Genomic DNA, 17,934 nt, shown 5'->3' with positions numbered 1-17,934 from the left:
CAACCCTCTGCAGTTTATTGTGATCATTGGCAGAACATTTGCCGTACCAAGCCACAGATAGAAGAAACTCTTTAGATGCTGGAAATCTGATGAAGTCAGTCTTGGTGAAGAATCCCAGCCCAAGACATCAACTATTCATTTCACACCGTAGATGCTGCCTGACCTCCTGAGTTCCTCCAACATGGTGTTTTAATCCATGCCAAGTTGTGATGACTTCAGACAGGATACTTTCTATGGTGCATCAATAAAAACAAAATAGTGAGGATCATATAAATGTCAACCATCTATTTCCCTCACAGATGCTGCCTATGCTGCTGAGTTCCTTCAGTACTTGTGTGTTGCTCCAGATTCCAGCATCTACTTTGTCTTGTGCTTCCAACTCAAATGGAAATGTCAGCCTTTGAAGCATGTTGAATATGTAATACTCCTAGCAATTCATCTGCAATGGAAGATTATTCCATTGATTTCTAACATTCACATCAGAAAATGTAGTTTCAGTGATCATAATCTTCAATAATGAGATATTTAAACTTGCTTTCCTTAGATACATATTATTCCACCTATTTTCTGTAATCGCATGCCTGCCCCATTCTGCTCTTTGCAACAACTAGAAAAGACACAGAATAAATGCCATGATGATTAACTCTAAAGCTCATTATAACAGGATTAAAGATGAGGATTCTAATTTGTTAATTATAATAAAGGTTTCTAGTCTGTCTCCTCTATTCCAAAATGTACATCACAAGCTGCCACATAAAGGACTGGTGCATAAATTAAGAGTCCAATGTATTGGAGGAAGTTTGTAGCATGCATTGCAAATTGAAATTTGGAAATAAAGTTGGAAATATTGGAATAAAGTTTAGAGGTACACAGGTGTTGTAAAGCATAAATCACAAAAAGTAGGAAGATCCAAAGAGTAGTTAAGAAAACAAATAAAAAGTTAGTCCTTATTATGAAGGTGTTGGACTTTAAGAATACTGAGTTAGAGTTGCACTTGTACAGGGTGTTGGTGAGGCCACACCTGGAATACCAGGCACAGCTTTGGCTCCCTTACTTAAAAATGGATACAAGACCATAAGATATAGCAACAGAATTAGGCTATTTGGCTCATTGGGACTTATAACCATATAACAATTACAGCACGGAAACAGGCCATCTCATTCCTTCTAGTCCATGCCGAATGCTTACTCTCACCTAGTCCCACCGACCTGCACTCAGCCCATAACCCTCCATTCCTTTCCTGTCCATATACCTATCCAATTTTTTAAAAATGACAATATTAATATCAATGACAATATAAATGACAAGTGGGCTGAGAAGTGGCAGATGGAGTTCAACCCAGAGAAGTGTGAGGTGGTATACTTTGGAAGGACAAACTCCAAGGCAAAGTACAAAGTAAATGGCAGGATACTTAGAAGTGTGGAGGAGCAAATTGTCTCACAGGTAGATAGGGTAGTTAAGAAAGCTTATGGGGTGTTAGCTTTCATAAGTCGAGGGATAGAGTTTAAGAGGCTCTATAAAACTCTGTTTAGGCCACACTTGGAGTACTCTGTCCAGTTCTGGTCGCCTCACTATAGGAAGGATGTGGAAGCATTGGAAAGGGTACAGAGGAGATTTACCAGGATGCTGCCTAGTTTAGAGAGTATGGATTATGATCAGAGATTAAGGGAGCTAGGGCTTTACTCTTTGGAGAGAAGGAGGATGAGAGGAGACATGATAGAGGTGTACAAGATATTAAGAGGAATAGATAGAGCGGATAGCTAGTGCCTCTTCCCCAGGGCACCACTGCTCAGTACAAGAGGACATGGCTTTAAGGTAAGGGGAGGGAAGTTCAAGGGGGATATTAGAGGAAGGTTTTTTACTCAGAGTGGTTGGTGCATGGAATGCACTGCCTGAGTCAGTGGTGGAGGCAGATACACTAGTGAAGTTTAAGATGACTACTTGACAGGTATATGGAGGAATTTAAGGTGGGGGGTTATATGTGAGGCAGGGTTTGAGGGTTGGCACAACATTGTGGGCCGAAGGGCGTGTAATGTGCTGTACTATTCTATATCGAACCTGCCTCTACTACTTCTACTGGAAGTTCTCCACCATTTCATCATGGCTGATCCATTTACCATCTCAGCCCCAATCTCCTGCCTTCTCCCTGTATCAAGAATCTATCAACCGCTGCCTTAAATACGTGTAAACACTGGGCCTCCACAGCCCCCATGCCAATGAATTCCACAGATTCACCACACTCTGGCTAAAAGAAATTCTTCCTCATCTCCATTCCAAAAGGACACCCCTCTATTCTGAGGCTGTGTCCTTTGGTCCTAGCCTCCCACCATGGGAAACGTCCTCTCCACATCCACTCTATTGAGGCCTTTCAGTATTCAAAATATTTCAATTAGGTCACCCCTCAGTTTTCTGAATTCTAGTGAATACAGACCCAAAGCCATCAAACAATCTTCATGACAAGCCATTCAATCCTGGAATCATTTTTTGTGAACCTCCTTCAAACCCTCCCCAGTATCAGCACATCTTTTCTAAGATAAGGGGCCCAAAACTCTTCATGGTACTCCAAGTGAGGTCTCAGCAGTGCTTTGCACAGCCTCAACATATCCATGGCCTCCTCTACTGTCAAGATGAAGCCACACTCAGGTTGGAGGAACAACACCTTATATACCGGCTGGGTAGCCTCCAACCTGATGGCACGAACATTGACTTCTCTAACTTCCGTTAATGCCCCTCCTCCCCTTGTTACCCCATCCCTGATGTAGTTAGTTGTTTGTTTTTTTTCTCTCTCTCTGCCCATCACTCTGCCTGTTCTCCATCTCCCTCTGGTGCTCCCCTCCCCCTTTCTTTCTCCCTAGGCCTCCCGTCCCATGATCCTTTCCCTTCTCCAGCTCTGTATCACTTTTCCCAATCACCTTTCCAGCTCTTAGCTTCATCCCACCCCCTCCGGTCTTCTCCTATCATTTTGCATTTCCCCCTCCCCCTCCTACTTTCAAATCTCTTAGTATCTTTCCTCTCAGTTAGTCCTGACGAAGGGTCTCGGCCCGAAACGTCGACAGCGCTTCTCCCTACAGATGCTGCACGGCCTGCTGCGTTCCACCAGCATTTTGTGTGTGTTGATTAAATGGAAGTGGTAAGTGAAGTATAATGGGCAGCTAATTTGACATCCCTTGCTTTATTCCCTCATCTAGTGCCATTATGGTCTATGAGTTTAATGAACCAGAAGCATAAAACTTAAAGGTTAGAGTCATCAATTAAAGGGGGTAAAGTCCTCCCCACCAGTGGGCACATAACAGGGAGTGCTATCGCAGGAAAGCAGCATCCATCATCAAGGACTCTGACCAACCAGCTCATGTTCTCTTCTCGCCACTGCCATCAGGAAGAAGGGACAGGAGCCTCAGGTTCAGGAACAGTTATTACCCCTCAGACATCAGGCTCTTGAACTAAAGGGATAACTTCACTCACACCATCACTGAAATGTTCCCACAACCAATGGACACACTTTCAAGGACTCTTCATCTCATGTTCTCAATATGTATTGCTTATATATTTAGCATCATTTCTTTCTTTTTGTATTTGCACAATGTGTTGTCTTTAGCACACTGGTTGTGTGCCCTGTTGGTACAGTCTTTCATTGATTCTATTATAGTTACCGGGTATTATTCTTTAATGGACTTATTGAGTATGCCTGCTGGAAAATTAATCTCAGGATTTTATATGGTGACATATACATACTTCGATAATAAATTTACTTTGAACTTTGATCAATTAGTTGGGGCTAAAAAGAGCTACTAATTTATTTTTCCATCCTGTCATAAAATATAAAATCTTAACTTCTCGATAGATTTTTGCCCAATTCATTCTCCTTGTGGTAGTTCAAAATAGTTGTAAAATTACAAGAGTATTGCATTGAGCTATGAGATGTTTATCTAAGCTATTTTATGTTTAACATATTTATTCTGTCAGTGGGATTATGAATGTCACTACTTGCATATTTATATTTGTGATTTTTGTTTCTACTATTGATTACATATTCAGAGTCTTATTTTGTTGTCTTAACAGATTAACTCTCATGTCTGCTGGAACTGAACTGAGGGAAATAACAATAAAGGATCCTTTCTGCAATCTACTGAGAGAGAGAGAGGGAGAGAGAGTGATGAATTATGCAAAAAGAAATCAGAATATTAAGTGTGGCACTCCCATCAGTAAACATTGAATTCACAAATGGATTCACAGAATTTAATGTTTGCTCTGCTTTTGTTGTCTATTACAGAACACCTCATTGACAGTGGAAATATCCAGTAATTTTGGAACCTTGCATAACTGATTTATGCCTAAACCTCTAGGGGCAAGCTCAGAAGTAGGAGCCACTTCGGGTCCAATCAAAGGTGTATTTGTTCATCTAGTAAGTCTTTTTTTACAATTGAAAGTCACTGCTGAATACCAAACACCATCAAGCGCTGCAGGGCTATCCCATCAGAGAGTTGCTCAATAACGATGGAGCTGGACTTTCTGCATACCATTATTGTCACCTGCACTCGTTACGTACCTTTGTGCTAAATTGGTGCGTGATCCAACAAATGGAGTGAGTGATTGCCTTGCATGTCTGACAAACTGCCTGACAAACCTATTGCAATTTTTTTGAGAAAATTACAAGGGAGATGCAGTGGATATTGTGTACTTGGATTTTCAGAAGGCCTTTCACAAGGTTCCGCACATGAGGCTGCTAAACAAGATAAGAACCCATGGAATTACTGAAAAGTTACATACGTGGATAGAGCGTTGGCTGATTGGCAGGAAACCGAGAGTGGGAATAAAGGGATCCCATTCTGGTTGGCTGCCGGTTACCAGTGGTGTTCCACAGGGGTCCGTGTTGGGGCCGCTTCTTTTTATGTTGTATATCAACGATTTGGATTATGGAATAGATGGCTTTGTGGCTAAGATTACTGATGATACAAAGATAGGTGGAGGGGCCGGTAGTACTGAGGAAACAGAGAGTCTGCAGAGAGACATGGATAGATTGGGAGAATGAGCAAAGAAGTGGCAAGTGAAATACAATGTTGGAAAGTGCATGGTCATGTACTTTGGTAGAAGAAATAAACGGGCAGACTATTATTTAAATGGGGAGAGAATTCAAAGTTCTGAGATGCAACGGGACTTGGGAGTCCTCGTGCAGGATACCCTTAAGGTTGACTTCCAGGTTGAGTCAGTGGTGAAGAAGGCGAATGCAATGTTGCCATTCATTTCCAGAGGAATAGAGTATAGGAGCAGGGATGTGATGTTGAGGCTCTGTAAGGCACTGGTAAAACCTCACTTGGAGTACTGTGTGCAGTTTTGGGCTCCTTATTTAAGAAAGGATGCGCTGACGTTGGAGAGGGTTCAGAGAAGATTCACTAGAATGATTCCGGGAATGAGAGGGTTAACGTATGAGGAACGTTTGACCGCTCTTGGTCTGTACTCCTTGGAGTTTAGAAGAATGAGGGGGGACCTCATAGAAACATTTTGAATGTTGAAAGGCATGGACAGAGTGGATGTGGCAAAGTTGTTTCCCATGGTGGGGGAGTCTAGTACGAGAGGACATGAGTTGAGGATTGAAGGGTGCCCATTCAAAACAGAGATGCGAAGAAATTTTTTTAGCCAGAGGGTGGTGAATCTGTGGAATTTGTTGCCACGGGTGGCAGTGGAGGTCAAGTCATTGGGTGTATTTAAGGCAGAGATTGATAAGTATCTGAGTAGCCAGGGCATCAAAGGTTATGGTGAGAAGGCAGGGGAGTGGGACTAAATGGGAGAAAGGATCAGCTCATGATAAAATGGTGGAGCTGACTCAATGGGCCGAATGGCCGACTTCTGCTCCTTGGTTTTATGGTCTTATGTTTTCATTGTGATTGCAAGACGCTGTTGGACATTGGTAACATAGAAAACTGCCAGATCGTTTCACTGGCAAGATTGACAGCCGGGGAGCTGTGTTGCCTTAGTTGTGACAAGGATTAGGACTAGGTCTAGGCCACAGTATTACTTGTTGCAGCCGTCCAGGGGTGGAGAGCCAAGGTGGTGTGGGAGAGAGCTGCTGGGTGCCCTGAAACCAATACTGGGTTGGAGAATGGCCCCTTCTGTCTGTGCTGCGATCCAGTGTTTGCTCAGTGCTGCCCTCTGGTGTTTTATCAATGGAAGAATAAACTGGACCAGGACAATCTGCAGTCATACCACTCACGGACTTGGGCTATATAGTTTTTCTTTGTGATTGTATGTTTTTCTGAAATTGTAACCATGTGTATTATTTGCAATATGTACTATGTGCTGTGTGCTGTTGGCAATGTGTTTTACAACTTGGCCCCAGAGGAACACTGTTTTGTTTGGCTATATTAATGTATAGCTGAATGATAATTAAACTTGAACTTGAAGCTGCTGACAATTAGAGCCATGAGGTAAAACAGGAGGAGCATTAAAAATTTAAAAGATGCAACCTTGGTAAGCCATCTCTGTGCATCTTTTATTGTTAATCATCTAATGTAACTTTACACCTTAGAGCACCAGTTGCTTTACTGGATACATAGATTCTACTGTTGCACTTCAAATGACATTACTGCCTGCATTACATTAGTTCTAATTTGTTCCCAATGGTTCTACATCTTCAACACCTGAAAGGAACTTGGCCATCTTCCAAAATCATTGTCCCGCCCTGTCGTTTTAATGCGACTGTTCTCAAGTAGGTCACAGGGATTCATGTATTCTTACATTGATCCATAAAGTTTAAACCTAAAGAAAAACTCTTAACAAAGGCATTCACTTGGGTAATTAGAAATAGTAAAATCTAGAAATCATCGGAAAATATCTGAACCTTGTCGGACAAATATTGAAGCAAAAAGGTGTTATTATCAAGAGTAATTTCCATTCTGGAAATAAAGCCAGACACATATAAACATTAGAGATTCTACAGATGCTGGAAATCTCAAGCAACACACACAAAATGATGGAGGAACTCAACAAGTCATCAATGGAGAGGAAGAAACAGTTGACGTTTCAGTGCAAGGCCCTTCATCAATTTTGTTACAAATTGTAAAATATAGGGTGTAAATGAATTGAATTTTTTTTTAAAAATGACTTGAATGAAGATACTCTAGTTTTAACAATCATTTTGGGTTTCTTTATTTCTTGGAAGTATTTCTGCTAGCATGCAGGAAGGAGCCAAGGTCCATTCATCCACTGCTTCAGTGAGAGAGAAAAAAAACACATGAACTTCTGGGATTTTGTGGTTAAAAAATAATCACAGAAAGGGCTGATTAGCCCGAAATTCACAGGAATATTATTTTATTGACCACAAGTATCTCCAGAAGTGCATGATATACGATAGTATGGTTACTAATCTGACCTTTGAAAGATTACAACTATAATATTGCAACAGTCTTTAATTTATCTTCATGCTAATTAGGATTACTAGTGTCCATCTTATTTTGACATCAATCCACTGTCTCTGTACCAAAATCAAATATTTTCATTAGGTTCAATGAAACAAATTTAAGAATATTTCCATCAAGAAAATGACATGCAAATGAAGAAAGTAACACAAATTTTTATTGAGGTCAGGAAATGCCCAAGGCATTACATAAGACAAATAACAATATTTGTTAAGTAAGGAGATCAATGATAATCAAAACCTACCTTAAAAGGGAAAAGAAAGGTAAGAAGCAGAAACATTAAAAAAGAAATGTCTAGCCTTTCTTTCGGTCCATGCAGCTGAAGGCACTTTCCTAATAGGGAGCAACATAATTCAACTGAGATTAAAGGGACAGAATAACAGACGCATCAATGCCCCTGAGGGTTAAAGCTCTGCTTGGGATTATGAAGATAGGGAGGGGGTGAGGACAGTTAGCAATTGAAAACAAAAGTCAAAATGCACTGGAGCCAATATAAGTTAGACAACACAAAGCCAGCAAATGAATGGAAGCTGGTGTCAAACCAAACGAGACAAAGAGAATAGCCAAATGGTGTCATTATTCTGCAAGAGCTGGGAATCAATGATCAATAACAGGAGATCAATAAATCACATGTAACTGACTAGACACTGCACTATAGTAACTTTGCTTGGCATTAGAACAGAACAAAGATTACATTAGAATTTTTTTTAAAACAGCACACTATCTTATCATTTTGCTAGTGACAGAGATGATAATCCTAATATCACCCACCCCATGGCAACTATCAACCTTCAGCTATGCCATGCAATAATTAAAATCATTGCTTTATCAGAGAATTTCTTTTTGTAGACCTTGTCCTAATATCAGCTGATCTTTCAGCATATCAATTAAAAACACAAAAGAACAATTACTTAATCATGTGTTTGAAAATGGTTTAGAGCAGAGGTTCCCAACCTGGGGTCCATGGACCTCGTGGTTAATGGTAGGGGACCCATGGCAAAATAAAGGTTGAGAGCCCCTGGTGTAGTGGGCAGGGGGCAGGTTCATAGCTAAAGCGTAACTTACATTTGAAGAGCAAGATAAAATTCAACCAGAGACTGACTGAATAGTGTGCTTAGTACCAGAGGTGGGAAAATTAATGATACCCCCATTAAAGAAATGAATAGAGAAAGAAAACTACAAATTAAATATTTAATACTGAATTATCAGCAGTGATTTCAAAAGTGAAGACCTTGCTCAATCAATCTCATTGAATTTTTCTGTAGATGAGCTGTGGGCACTGGCAATGCAGTAGATATAACTTAACTGGATGTTCAGAATGTACTTTCAATAATGTCCCCCACAACAAACTAATAAAGTCAGAAAATGTAAATTTGATTTAGGTCTGTAACACTGAGTGAGAATGGAGTCTGTACAGACTGTTCCTCTACTTCAGGGGTTCTCAACTTTTTTTATGCCATGGACCAATACCATTAGCAAAGGGTCTGTACCCCTGCTCTACATCCTCTGGAAGGAGGGGGATAGGTGAGTTTCATAACTCTACTATGAGCACCAAATGGTGCCAATTTATGTTAATGAATCAGACTTTGGAACCAAGAACCTAATTTTCAAACTGGCAGATGATACCAAACTGGAGGGTGATATTCATCACTGAGGACAAAGGGAACAAATGACATTAGTAAGCTTCAGAATGGATAGAAATGACAGGTGAGGCTCTATGTGGATAAATGCAGGGCAATCAGTTTTGATAGGACAAACAGGGATTCACTTGGATTCCTCATGTTCACTTGGAAAATTTGGAACTAAAAGGTTTGCTACAGTTTAGCAGGTTTATAATGCAGCCAAAGCAAATATTTGAGAGCAATTTGAAAGATTCTGACCATCTCTTCTATCCATGTATCTCATGATTTTATAAACCTCTCCGTTCACCCCCTCAGCCTCCTATGCTTCAGTGAGAATAAACCCAGCCTATTTAATCTCTCTTGTCATCCCCCCTTTTATACTCAATGCCTCCCTGTGAAGGCACTTTTTTCACTAACTCGTTGGCTTATGTTGCCACCTACATTGAGCTATGAACTCGTACCCCAAGGTCTCTCTGTACTTCACTGCTTCTAAGGTTCCTGCCATTTATCCTAGGCCTTCAACACCTCATAACTGCCCAGAATTTAAATTGGAGCTTAATCTGGACTATGTTAGGTGCAGCACTTTGCAGATCAAATGAAAGGGGAAAACTATACAACTAACATTGATGCACAGAGAAGTTTAAGGGTCTACCCTGAAAGTGGCAACACAAGCAGAGTGATAAAGATGGCATATAGCATACTCACCTTCATTGCCAAGGATGAAAAGTCTAAAAGTCAGGATATCATGATGCAATTGTATCAAACATTGGTTATGGTGGACCTGGTGTACTGCGTGCGGAATAGGAAGGTTTTAGGTGAGGGGGAAAAGTATAAATGAGTCATATAGAACAATTTTTGTTTTACAAAGAGAGTGCTAGGAGCCTGGAATTTGCTGCCAGGTATGGTAGTAGGAGCATATATGATATTCAAGAAGCTTTTAGATAGAGATTAGTTTAATCTAGTTTAATCATGTTCAGCTGGAAACTGTGGGCAGAAGGGTCTGTTTCTGTGTTGTACCATACTACGTCCTGTCAGAATTTGACTTCCCAAACTGTGATATCTCACATGTCTGTACTAAATTCCAACTGCATGCACCAAAATTTTCTGCTGATCTATGTCCCACTGTGTCCTTGGACAAATTTAATCATTATCCACAACTCCTCTAACTTCTTGTCATCTGAAAATTTATTAATCATACCATATACATCCAAGTCATTAATATAAATCACAAACAACAAAAGTCTCTGCATTAATCCCTGAGATACACTATGCCATAGATTTCTGATCGGACAAACACCCACCACCACTATCCTCTGACTCCTGTCACCGAGCCAATTTTAAAGTCAATTTGCCAAGAAGCATCTAATCCCTTGTGCCTTAAACTGCTGGACCAGCCTACCTTGTCAAAAGCCTCATTAAAGTCAGAATAAGCTATGTTTACTTTTCTGACTTCAACAGCTTTCTAGATATTACAGTTATCGGGCTTGGAAATCTTACAATGTGTTTGCAAACAATTTCCCTCCCATTCTACTCTTTTTATACTTTAATCAACCAATTAAATCACTTAGAATTCCTGAAGGTTCAAACAACAGTCAAAATGAACCCGCAGTGCGATCTGGATAAAGCATGATGTCATCATCCATTATTTCATCTACTATTGATTGCATTTTCTCTCTAATCAATGCAGAAGCATAACACATAAACAAATTCAATACATTATTTAGACAATAGACAGTAGTTGCAGGAGTAGGCCATTCGGCCCTTCTAGCCAGCGCTGCCATTCACTGTGATCGTGGCTGATCATACACAATCAGTACCCCGTTCCTGCCCTCTCCCTATATCCCTTGACCTCGCTATCTATAAGAGCTCTATCTAACTCTCTCTTGAATGCATCCAGAGACTTGGCCTCCACTGCCTTCTGGGGCAGAGCATTCCACATATCCACCACTCTCTGGGTGAAAAAGTTTTTCCGCATCTCTGTTTTAAATGGCCTTATTCTTAAACTGTGGCCTCTAGTTCTGGACTCATCCATCAGCGGGAACATGCTTCCTGCCTCCAGTGTGTCCAATCCCTTAATAATCTTATATGTTTCAATCAGATCCCCTCTCATCCTTCTAAATTCCAGTGTATACAAGCCCAGTCGCTCCAATCTTTGAAAATATGACAGTACCCGCCATTCCGGGAATTAACCTTGTGAACCTACGCTGCACTCCCTCAATAGCAAGAATGTCCTTCCTCAAATTTGGAGACCAAAACTGCACACAATACTCCAGGTGGGGTCTCACCAGGGCCCTGTACAGCTGCAGAAGGACCTCTTTACTCCTATACTCAACTCCTCTTGTTATAAAGGCCAGCATGACATTAGCTTTCTTCACTGCCTGCTGTACCTGCATGCTTGCTTTCATTGACTGATGTACAAGAACACCTAGATCTCGTGTACTTCCCCTTTTCCTAACTTGACTCCATTTAGATAGTAATCTGCCTTCCTGTTCTTGCCACCAAAGTGGATAACCTCACATTTATCCACATTAAACTGCATCTGCCATACATTTGCCCACTCACCCAACCTGTCCAAGTCACCCTGCATTCTCATAACATCCTCCTGACATTTCACACTGCCACCCAGCTTTGTGTCATCGGCAAATTTGCTAATGTTACTTTTAATCCCTTCATTTAAATCATTAATGTATATTGTAAACAGCTGCGGTCCCAGCACCGAACCTTGCGGTACCCCACTGGTCACAGCCCCTGCCATTCCGAAAAGGACCCGTTAATCGCTACTCTTTGTTTCCTGTCAGCCAGCCAATTTTCAATCCATGTTAGTACTCTGCCCCCAATACCATGTGCCTAATTTTGCCCACTAATCTCCTATGTGGGACTTTATCAAAAGCTTTCTGGAAGTCCAGGTACACTACATCCACTGGCTCTCCCTTGTCCATTTTCATAGTTACATCCTCAAAAAACTGCAGAAGATTAGTCAAGCACGATTTTCCCTTCATAAATCCATGCTGACTCGGACTGATCCTTCTACTGCTATCCAAATGTGTCGTAATTTCCTCTTTTATAATTGACTCCAGCATCTTTCCCACCACTGACGTCAGGCTAACCGGTCTATAATTCCCTGTTTTCTCTCTCCCTCCTTTCTTGAAAAGTGGGACAACATTAGCCACCCTCCAATCAGCAGGAACTGTTCCTGAATCTATAGAACATTGGAAAATGATTACCAATGCGTCCACGATTTCTAGAGCCACCTCTTTAAGTACTCTGGGATGCAGACCATCAGGTCCTGGGGACTTATCAGCCTTCAGACTCAACATTCTATCCAACACCGTTTCTTGCCTAATATAAATTTCCTTCAGTTCATCCTTTACCCTAGTTCCTTTGGCCACTATTACATCTGGGAGTTTGTTTGTGTCTTCCCTAGTGAAGACAGATCCAAAGTACCTGTTCAACTCGTCTGCCATTTCCTTGTTCCCCATAATAAATTCACCCGTTTCTGTCTTCAATGGCCCAATTTTGGTCTTAACTATTTTTTTGCTATTCACATACCTAAAGAAGCTTTTACTATCCTCCTTTATATTCTTGGCTAGTTTACCTTCGAACCTCATTTTTTTTCTTGGCGTATTTATTAAGCTTTTCACTAGCATTTTCTGAGTTGGCAAATTATGTTGCTGACAAGGCACAATGTTTGAACTAACACAAGATTTCTGATTCACCATTTTCCCTGGCATCAGATGAATACCTCAGGTTTCCCAAATACCATTTTTCATTGGTTTCTAAACAAAAAGTTACTTCTTTTGGCAGCATATGCAATCTGATCACTTGGTAGTAACCCATCATTACATGCTTATGCAAAGCAACACGTACAACACACTGGAGGAACTCAGCAGGTCGGGCAGTGTCCGTGGAAACGAGCAGTCAACGTTTCAGGCCGAGACCCTGTGTCAGGACACAGAAGGTGGGAGGAGGGGGAAAGGTGCCAGGTGAAAAACCAATTAGAGGAAAGATCAAGGGGTGGGGGAGGGGAAGCAGGGAAGGGATAGGCAGAAAAGGTGAAGAAGGAATGTAAGGGGAAAGCACTATGGGTAATAGAAGAAGGCAGAATCATGACAAAGGTGATAGGCAGCTGGAGGAGGAGGCAGAGTGAAACTGGGGTGGGGGAAGGGAGAGGGAGGGAATTACCGGAAGTTGGAGAATTCGATGTCCATACCAAGGGGCTGGAGACTACCTAGATGGTATATGAGGTGATGCTTCTCCAACCTGAGTTTGGCCTCATCATGGCAGTAGAGGAGGCCATGTATGGACATATCCGAATGGGAATGTGAAGCTGAGTTGAAGTGGGTGGCAACTGGGAGATCATGTCTGTTATGGCAGACGGAGCGGAGGTGCTCGACGAAGCGGTCCCCCAATCTGCGTTGGGTCTCACCGATGTAGAGGAGGTCACACCGGGAGCATCGGATGCAATAGATGACCCCAACAGATTCACGAGTGAAGTGTTGCCTCACCTGGAAGGACTGTTTGGGGCCCTGAATGGTGGTAAGAGAGGAGGTGTAGGGACAGGTGTAGCACTTACGCTTGCAGGGATAAGTGCCGGGTGGGAGATCTGTGGGGAGGGACATGTGGACCAGGCAGTCACGGAGGGAATGATCCCTGTGGAGAGGGGTAGAGAGGGAAAGATGCGATTAGTGGTGGGGTCCTGTTGAAGGTGGCGGAAGTTGTGGAGGATAATATGCTGGATCCGGAGGCTGGTGAGGACAAGGGGAACTCAGTCCCCGTTGTGGTGATGGGAGGATGGGGCGAGGGCCGAAGTGCAGGAAATGGAGGAGATACGGGTGAGGGCATCATCGATGACGGCAGAAGGGAAACCACGATCCTTAAAGAAAGAGGGCATTTGGGATGTCCTAGAATGGAAAGCCTCATCCTGGGAGCAGATGCAGCAGAGACGGAAGAACTTGGAATAGGGAAAAGCATTTTTGCATTTGGCAGGGTGGGAAGAGGTATAATCAAGGTAGTTATGAAAGTCAGTGGGTTGTTAGAAGATGTCAGTGGACAGTCTGTCTCCAGAGATGGAGACTGAAAGATACCCCACCACTAAGCACAACTTTCCCTCTCTACCCCTCTCCACTTTTCGCAGGGATCATTCCCTCCGTGACTGCCTGGTCCACACGGCCCTCCCCACAGATCTCCCACCTGGCACTTATCCCTGCAAGCGTAAGTGCTACACCTGTCCCTACACCTCCTCTCTTACCACCATTCAGGGCCCCAAACAGTCCTTCCAGGTGAGACATCACTTCACTTGTGAGTCTGTTGGGGTCATCTACTGCATCCGATGCTCCCGGTGCGGCCTCCTCTACATCGGCGAGACCCGACGCAGATTGGGAGACCGCTTCGTCAAGCACCTACGCTCCGTCCACCACAACAGACAGGATCTCCTGGTTGCCACCCACTTCAACCCTGCTTCACATTCCCATTCGGATATGTCCATACATGGCCTCCTCTACTGTCATGATGAGGCCAAACTCAGGTTGGAGGAGCAATACCTCATATACCTTCTAGGTAGTCTCCAGCCCCTTGGCATGATCTTTGAATTCTCCAACTTCCGGTAATTCCCTCTCTCTCTCTCTTCCCCCATCCCACTTTCACTCTGCCTCCTCCTCCAGCTGCCTATCACCTCTCTCATGATTCTGCCTCCTCCTACTACACAGTGCTTTTCCCTTACATTCCTTCTTCACCTTTCCTGCCTATCCCCTCCCCCACCCCTTGATCTTTCCCCTTACTGGTTTTTCACCTGGCACCTACCAGCCTTCTCCTTCCCACCCTCCCCCCACCTTCTTTATAGGGCCCCTGCCCCCTCCCTCTTCAGTCCTGATGAAGGGTCTCGGCCCGAAACGTTGACTGCTCGTTTCCACGGATGCTGCCCGACCTGCTGAGTTCCTCCAACGTGTTGTGCGTGTTGCTTTGACCACAGCATCTGCAGAGTATTTTGTGTTTATGGTTATGCAAGGAAAGTTTAGGCGGCATCTGCGGAACGAGAAACAGTTAATGTATCATCACAACAGGGAAACAGAGGAGTTAGGTAGAGAGCAGCAGCTAGAAAAACAGCTGATGGAATTTAATGCAGAAATATGAGAGGTGTGCACTTTGAGGTGGCGAACCAGGTACGGGTAAGGTAAACGTAAACAGTTTTTTCCCACTGAGGTCGGGTGAGACTTGAACTAAAGGTCATGGGTCAAGGGTGAAGGGTAAAATATTCCAGGGGTACATGAGTGGGAACTTCTTCACTCAGAAGGTTGGGAGAGTGTGGAATGAGCTGCCAATGGAAGTGGTGGATGTGGGGATTGATTTCAACATTTAAGAAATATTTGGACAAGTACGTGGAAGGGAGGGGTATGGAAGCATATGTTCTGGGTACAGGTCAATGGGATCGCACAGAGCTATAGTTTGGCACAGATTAGGTTTTGTTTTTATTAAAGAAAATAATCTTTATTCATAATAAGAACACAAGAAATAGGAGCAGGAGTAGGCCATCTAGCCCGTCAAGCCTGCTCCACCATTCAATAAAATCATGGCTGATTTGACCATGGACTCATCTCCACTTACCTTCCTTTTTCCCATAATAAAAAATATTTACAAGAATAAACTGTTCAATGCCTTTCATTCTTTATATACATGGTCAATGCTTTCCCTACAGTTCTATTACATTAATACACTTTAATAGTACTGCTGCCACTCATGTGACACTCTGGGGTGGCTTCTTCCTCTCACTTGGCCCCTCCGTCTCCATTAGGAGAAGAACCCTACACCACGATCCTTCCCCACCAAGCTCCTGCAGCGGCCGCACCAAGCTACAGTGTGCCCCTCAGCACGTACTCCTGCAGCGGCCGCACCAAGCTACAGTGTGCCCCCCAGCACGTACTCCTGCAGCGGCCGCACCAAGCTACAGTGTGCCCCCCAGCACGTACTCCTGCAGCGGCCGCACCAAGCTACAGTGTGCCCCCCAGCACGTACTCCTGCAGCGGCCGCACCAAGCTACAGTGTGCCCCTCAGCACGTACTCCTGCAGCCTGGAATATGCCAGTTGGCATTCTTCCATGGACATCTTGATATGCTGGTAGACCAACAAGTTTTGGGAGGACCAAACAGGGTCTTTCACTGACTTGATGATCTGCCAGCAGCACTTGATGATTATTTACATGTGCGTCCCTGGGTCAGCCTGTAGATTGAGGGTCTTTGATCCAAAACTTTAACTCTTTCCTTTTCCACAGGTGCAGCCTGTGCTTTCCTGGCACTTTCTGTTTTTATTTCAGATTTCCCGCAACTAGTTTTTTTTTTAGATTACTTGGTTATTCTGGAGATTCAGAAGGATTGCTGAAACAAAAGGAGACCTCTGGTTATTGATTTGAAATGTTAATTCCATTTTTCTCTCTACACAAGTGCTGCCAGGTTTGCTGAACTTTTCTAGCATCTACAGCATTTTGCTTTTGAGTTTATTATCAGAGAATTTGGTCCTGCTTAATTTTTGATTTGGTTACTGCTTTCTTTGAACATGTGCCCCTTTATCCCCTTACCTGAGCCATCATCGAAGTGATTTTAACTAGGGGTTCCAAACCTTTTTTTTAAATACCATGGAGTCTTACCCTTAACTGTGGGCCCCAGGTTGGAACCCCTGATTTAGATTGCGAACAGTGACCAGTTCAGTTAAAAATCCATTTGCTGGTATTTCAATAAAAATGTCAGCAAAACATAAAGATGACGAAGAAATAAATTTCTTTTAAAAATTATGTAAATTCAGATAACATTGGAACACAGCAGATTAAGCAAAAGAAAAATGAGAAGGGACAGGCTTGTATGTTAAAAAAAATGTAAGAAATTGGAAAGTGGCTGGGATTGGACAAAGGTAGGAAAAGATTGACATTTTCTCCTCAACAGTATTTCACTGCTGCTGATAACTCCACATGCAAAAATATGAGAACTTGCATATCACTCACAAATAATTACAACACCATACTTATATAAAATCAACCAGCCACGCAATAGGTGTAAATAAACATACCAGAGGCTCCAACTCCCGCTCATCTATCAGGTCAAACTGGGTCACAAAGTAGTAGAAATGTTTGTAGCACGTATTTACGTGGGCTTCAGCTCCCATCGTGGTAATCCGATCAAAGTGATGGATGTAAACATGGACAAAGACTCGGAAAAGTCTGGTGAGAATCTTCTTACAAAGCTGCATGAAATTCTTAGGGAAGGGGACACCTACAGAAACAGAAACAGGGAAGAAGCAGAAAAATAGTAAATATAAAGGTTTGGACTAAAGAACCCCTTGCACACATGAGTCTTTACAATATCACTTTAAGGATTCTCCTCTGAGGCGGCAAAGCAATAGAACAAGGATATGAAATTGGAAAACTGAGCCTGCCCTCAAATACTGAAAGGCCATCAAACTTCACGTAGTTATGAACACAAGAAAAACTACAGATGCTGGAAATCCAAAGCAACACAAAGAAAAATGCTGCAGGAGTCAGAGTAAGAAGGTGGGGGGAGGGGAGGAAGACGTACAAGGAAGCAGGTGATTGGTGAAACCGGGAGGGGGGAAACAGGGTGACGTAAAGAACTGGGAAGTTGATTGGTTAAAAAGATAAAGGACTGGGGGAGGGGGTCTGATAGGAGAGGACAGAAGACTTAGGAAGGAAGGGAAGGGGGAGGAGCACCAGAGGGAGGCGATCGGAGGTGATAGATCATGTAGTTATGGAAGGAGCTTGAATAAATACATAGGTCAGGCTCATTGTTTCAGGATGACAGGATAAATTAAAGTCATTTTTATTACATCAGATTTCGAGACTTGTTACCATTTTGGAATTATATTTAGTCGAATTTACTGTCATGAGTGCAGAGGTATAA

The 17,934-nt window shown here is 42.7% G+C and overlaps 1 protein-coding gene across 1 annotated transcript in view; it reads right to left on the bottom strand.

Annotated features, from left to right (window-relative positions):
* LOC140736851 (MOB kinase activator 3C-like) overlaps nt 1-17,934 on the bottom strand; it is a 63,716-nt gene that overhangs the window by 10,109 nt on the left and 35,673 nt on the right. The window contains exon 3 of the mRNA XM_073062844.1: nt 17,087-17,289. Coding sequence (XP_072918945.1) covers nt 17,087-17,289 — 203 coding nt within the window. The remainder of the gene's footprint in view (nt 1-17,086; nt 17,290-17,934) is intronic.

Source organism: Hemitrygon akajei, chromosome 12 (genome assembly GCF_048418815.1).
Source record: "Hemitrygon akajei chromosome 12, sHemAka1.3, whole genome shotgun sequence".
In the NCBI taxonomy this organism is placed as follows: Eukaryota; Metazoa; Chordata; class Chondrichthyes; order Myliobatiformes; family Dasyatidae; genus Hemitrygon; species Hemitrygon akajei.
The sequence above is the reverse complement of the archived record's forward strand: the minus strand, read 5'-3'. Positions and strand labels throughout refer to the sequence as shown.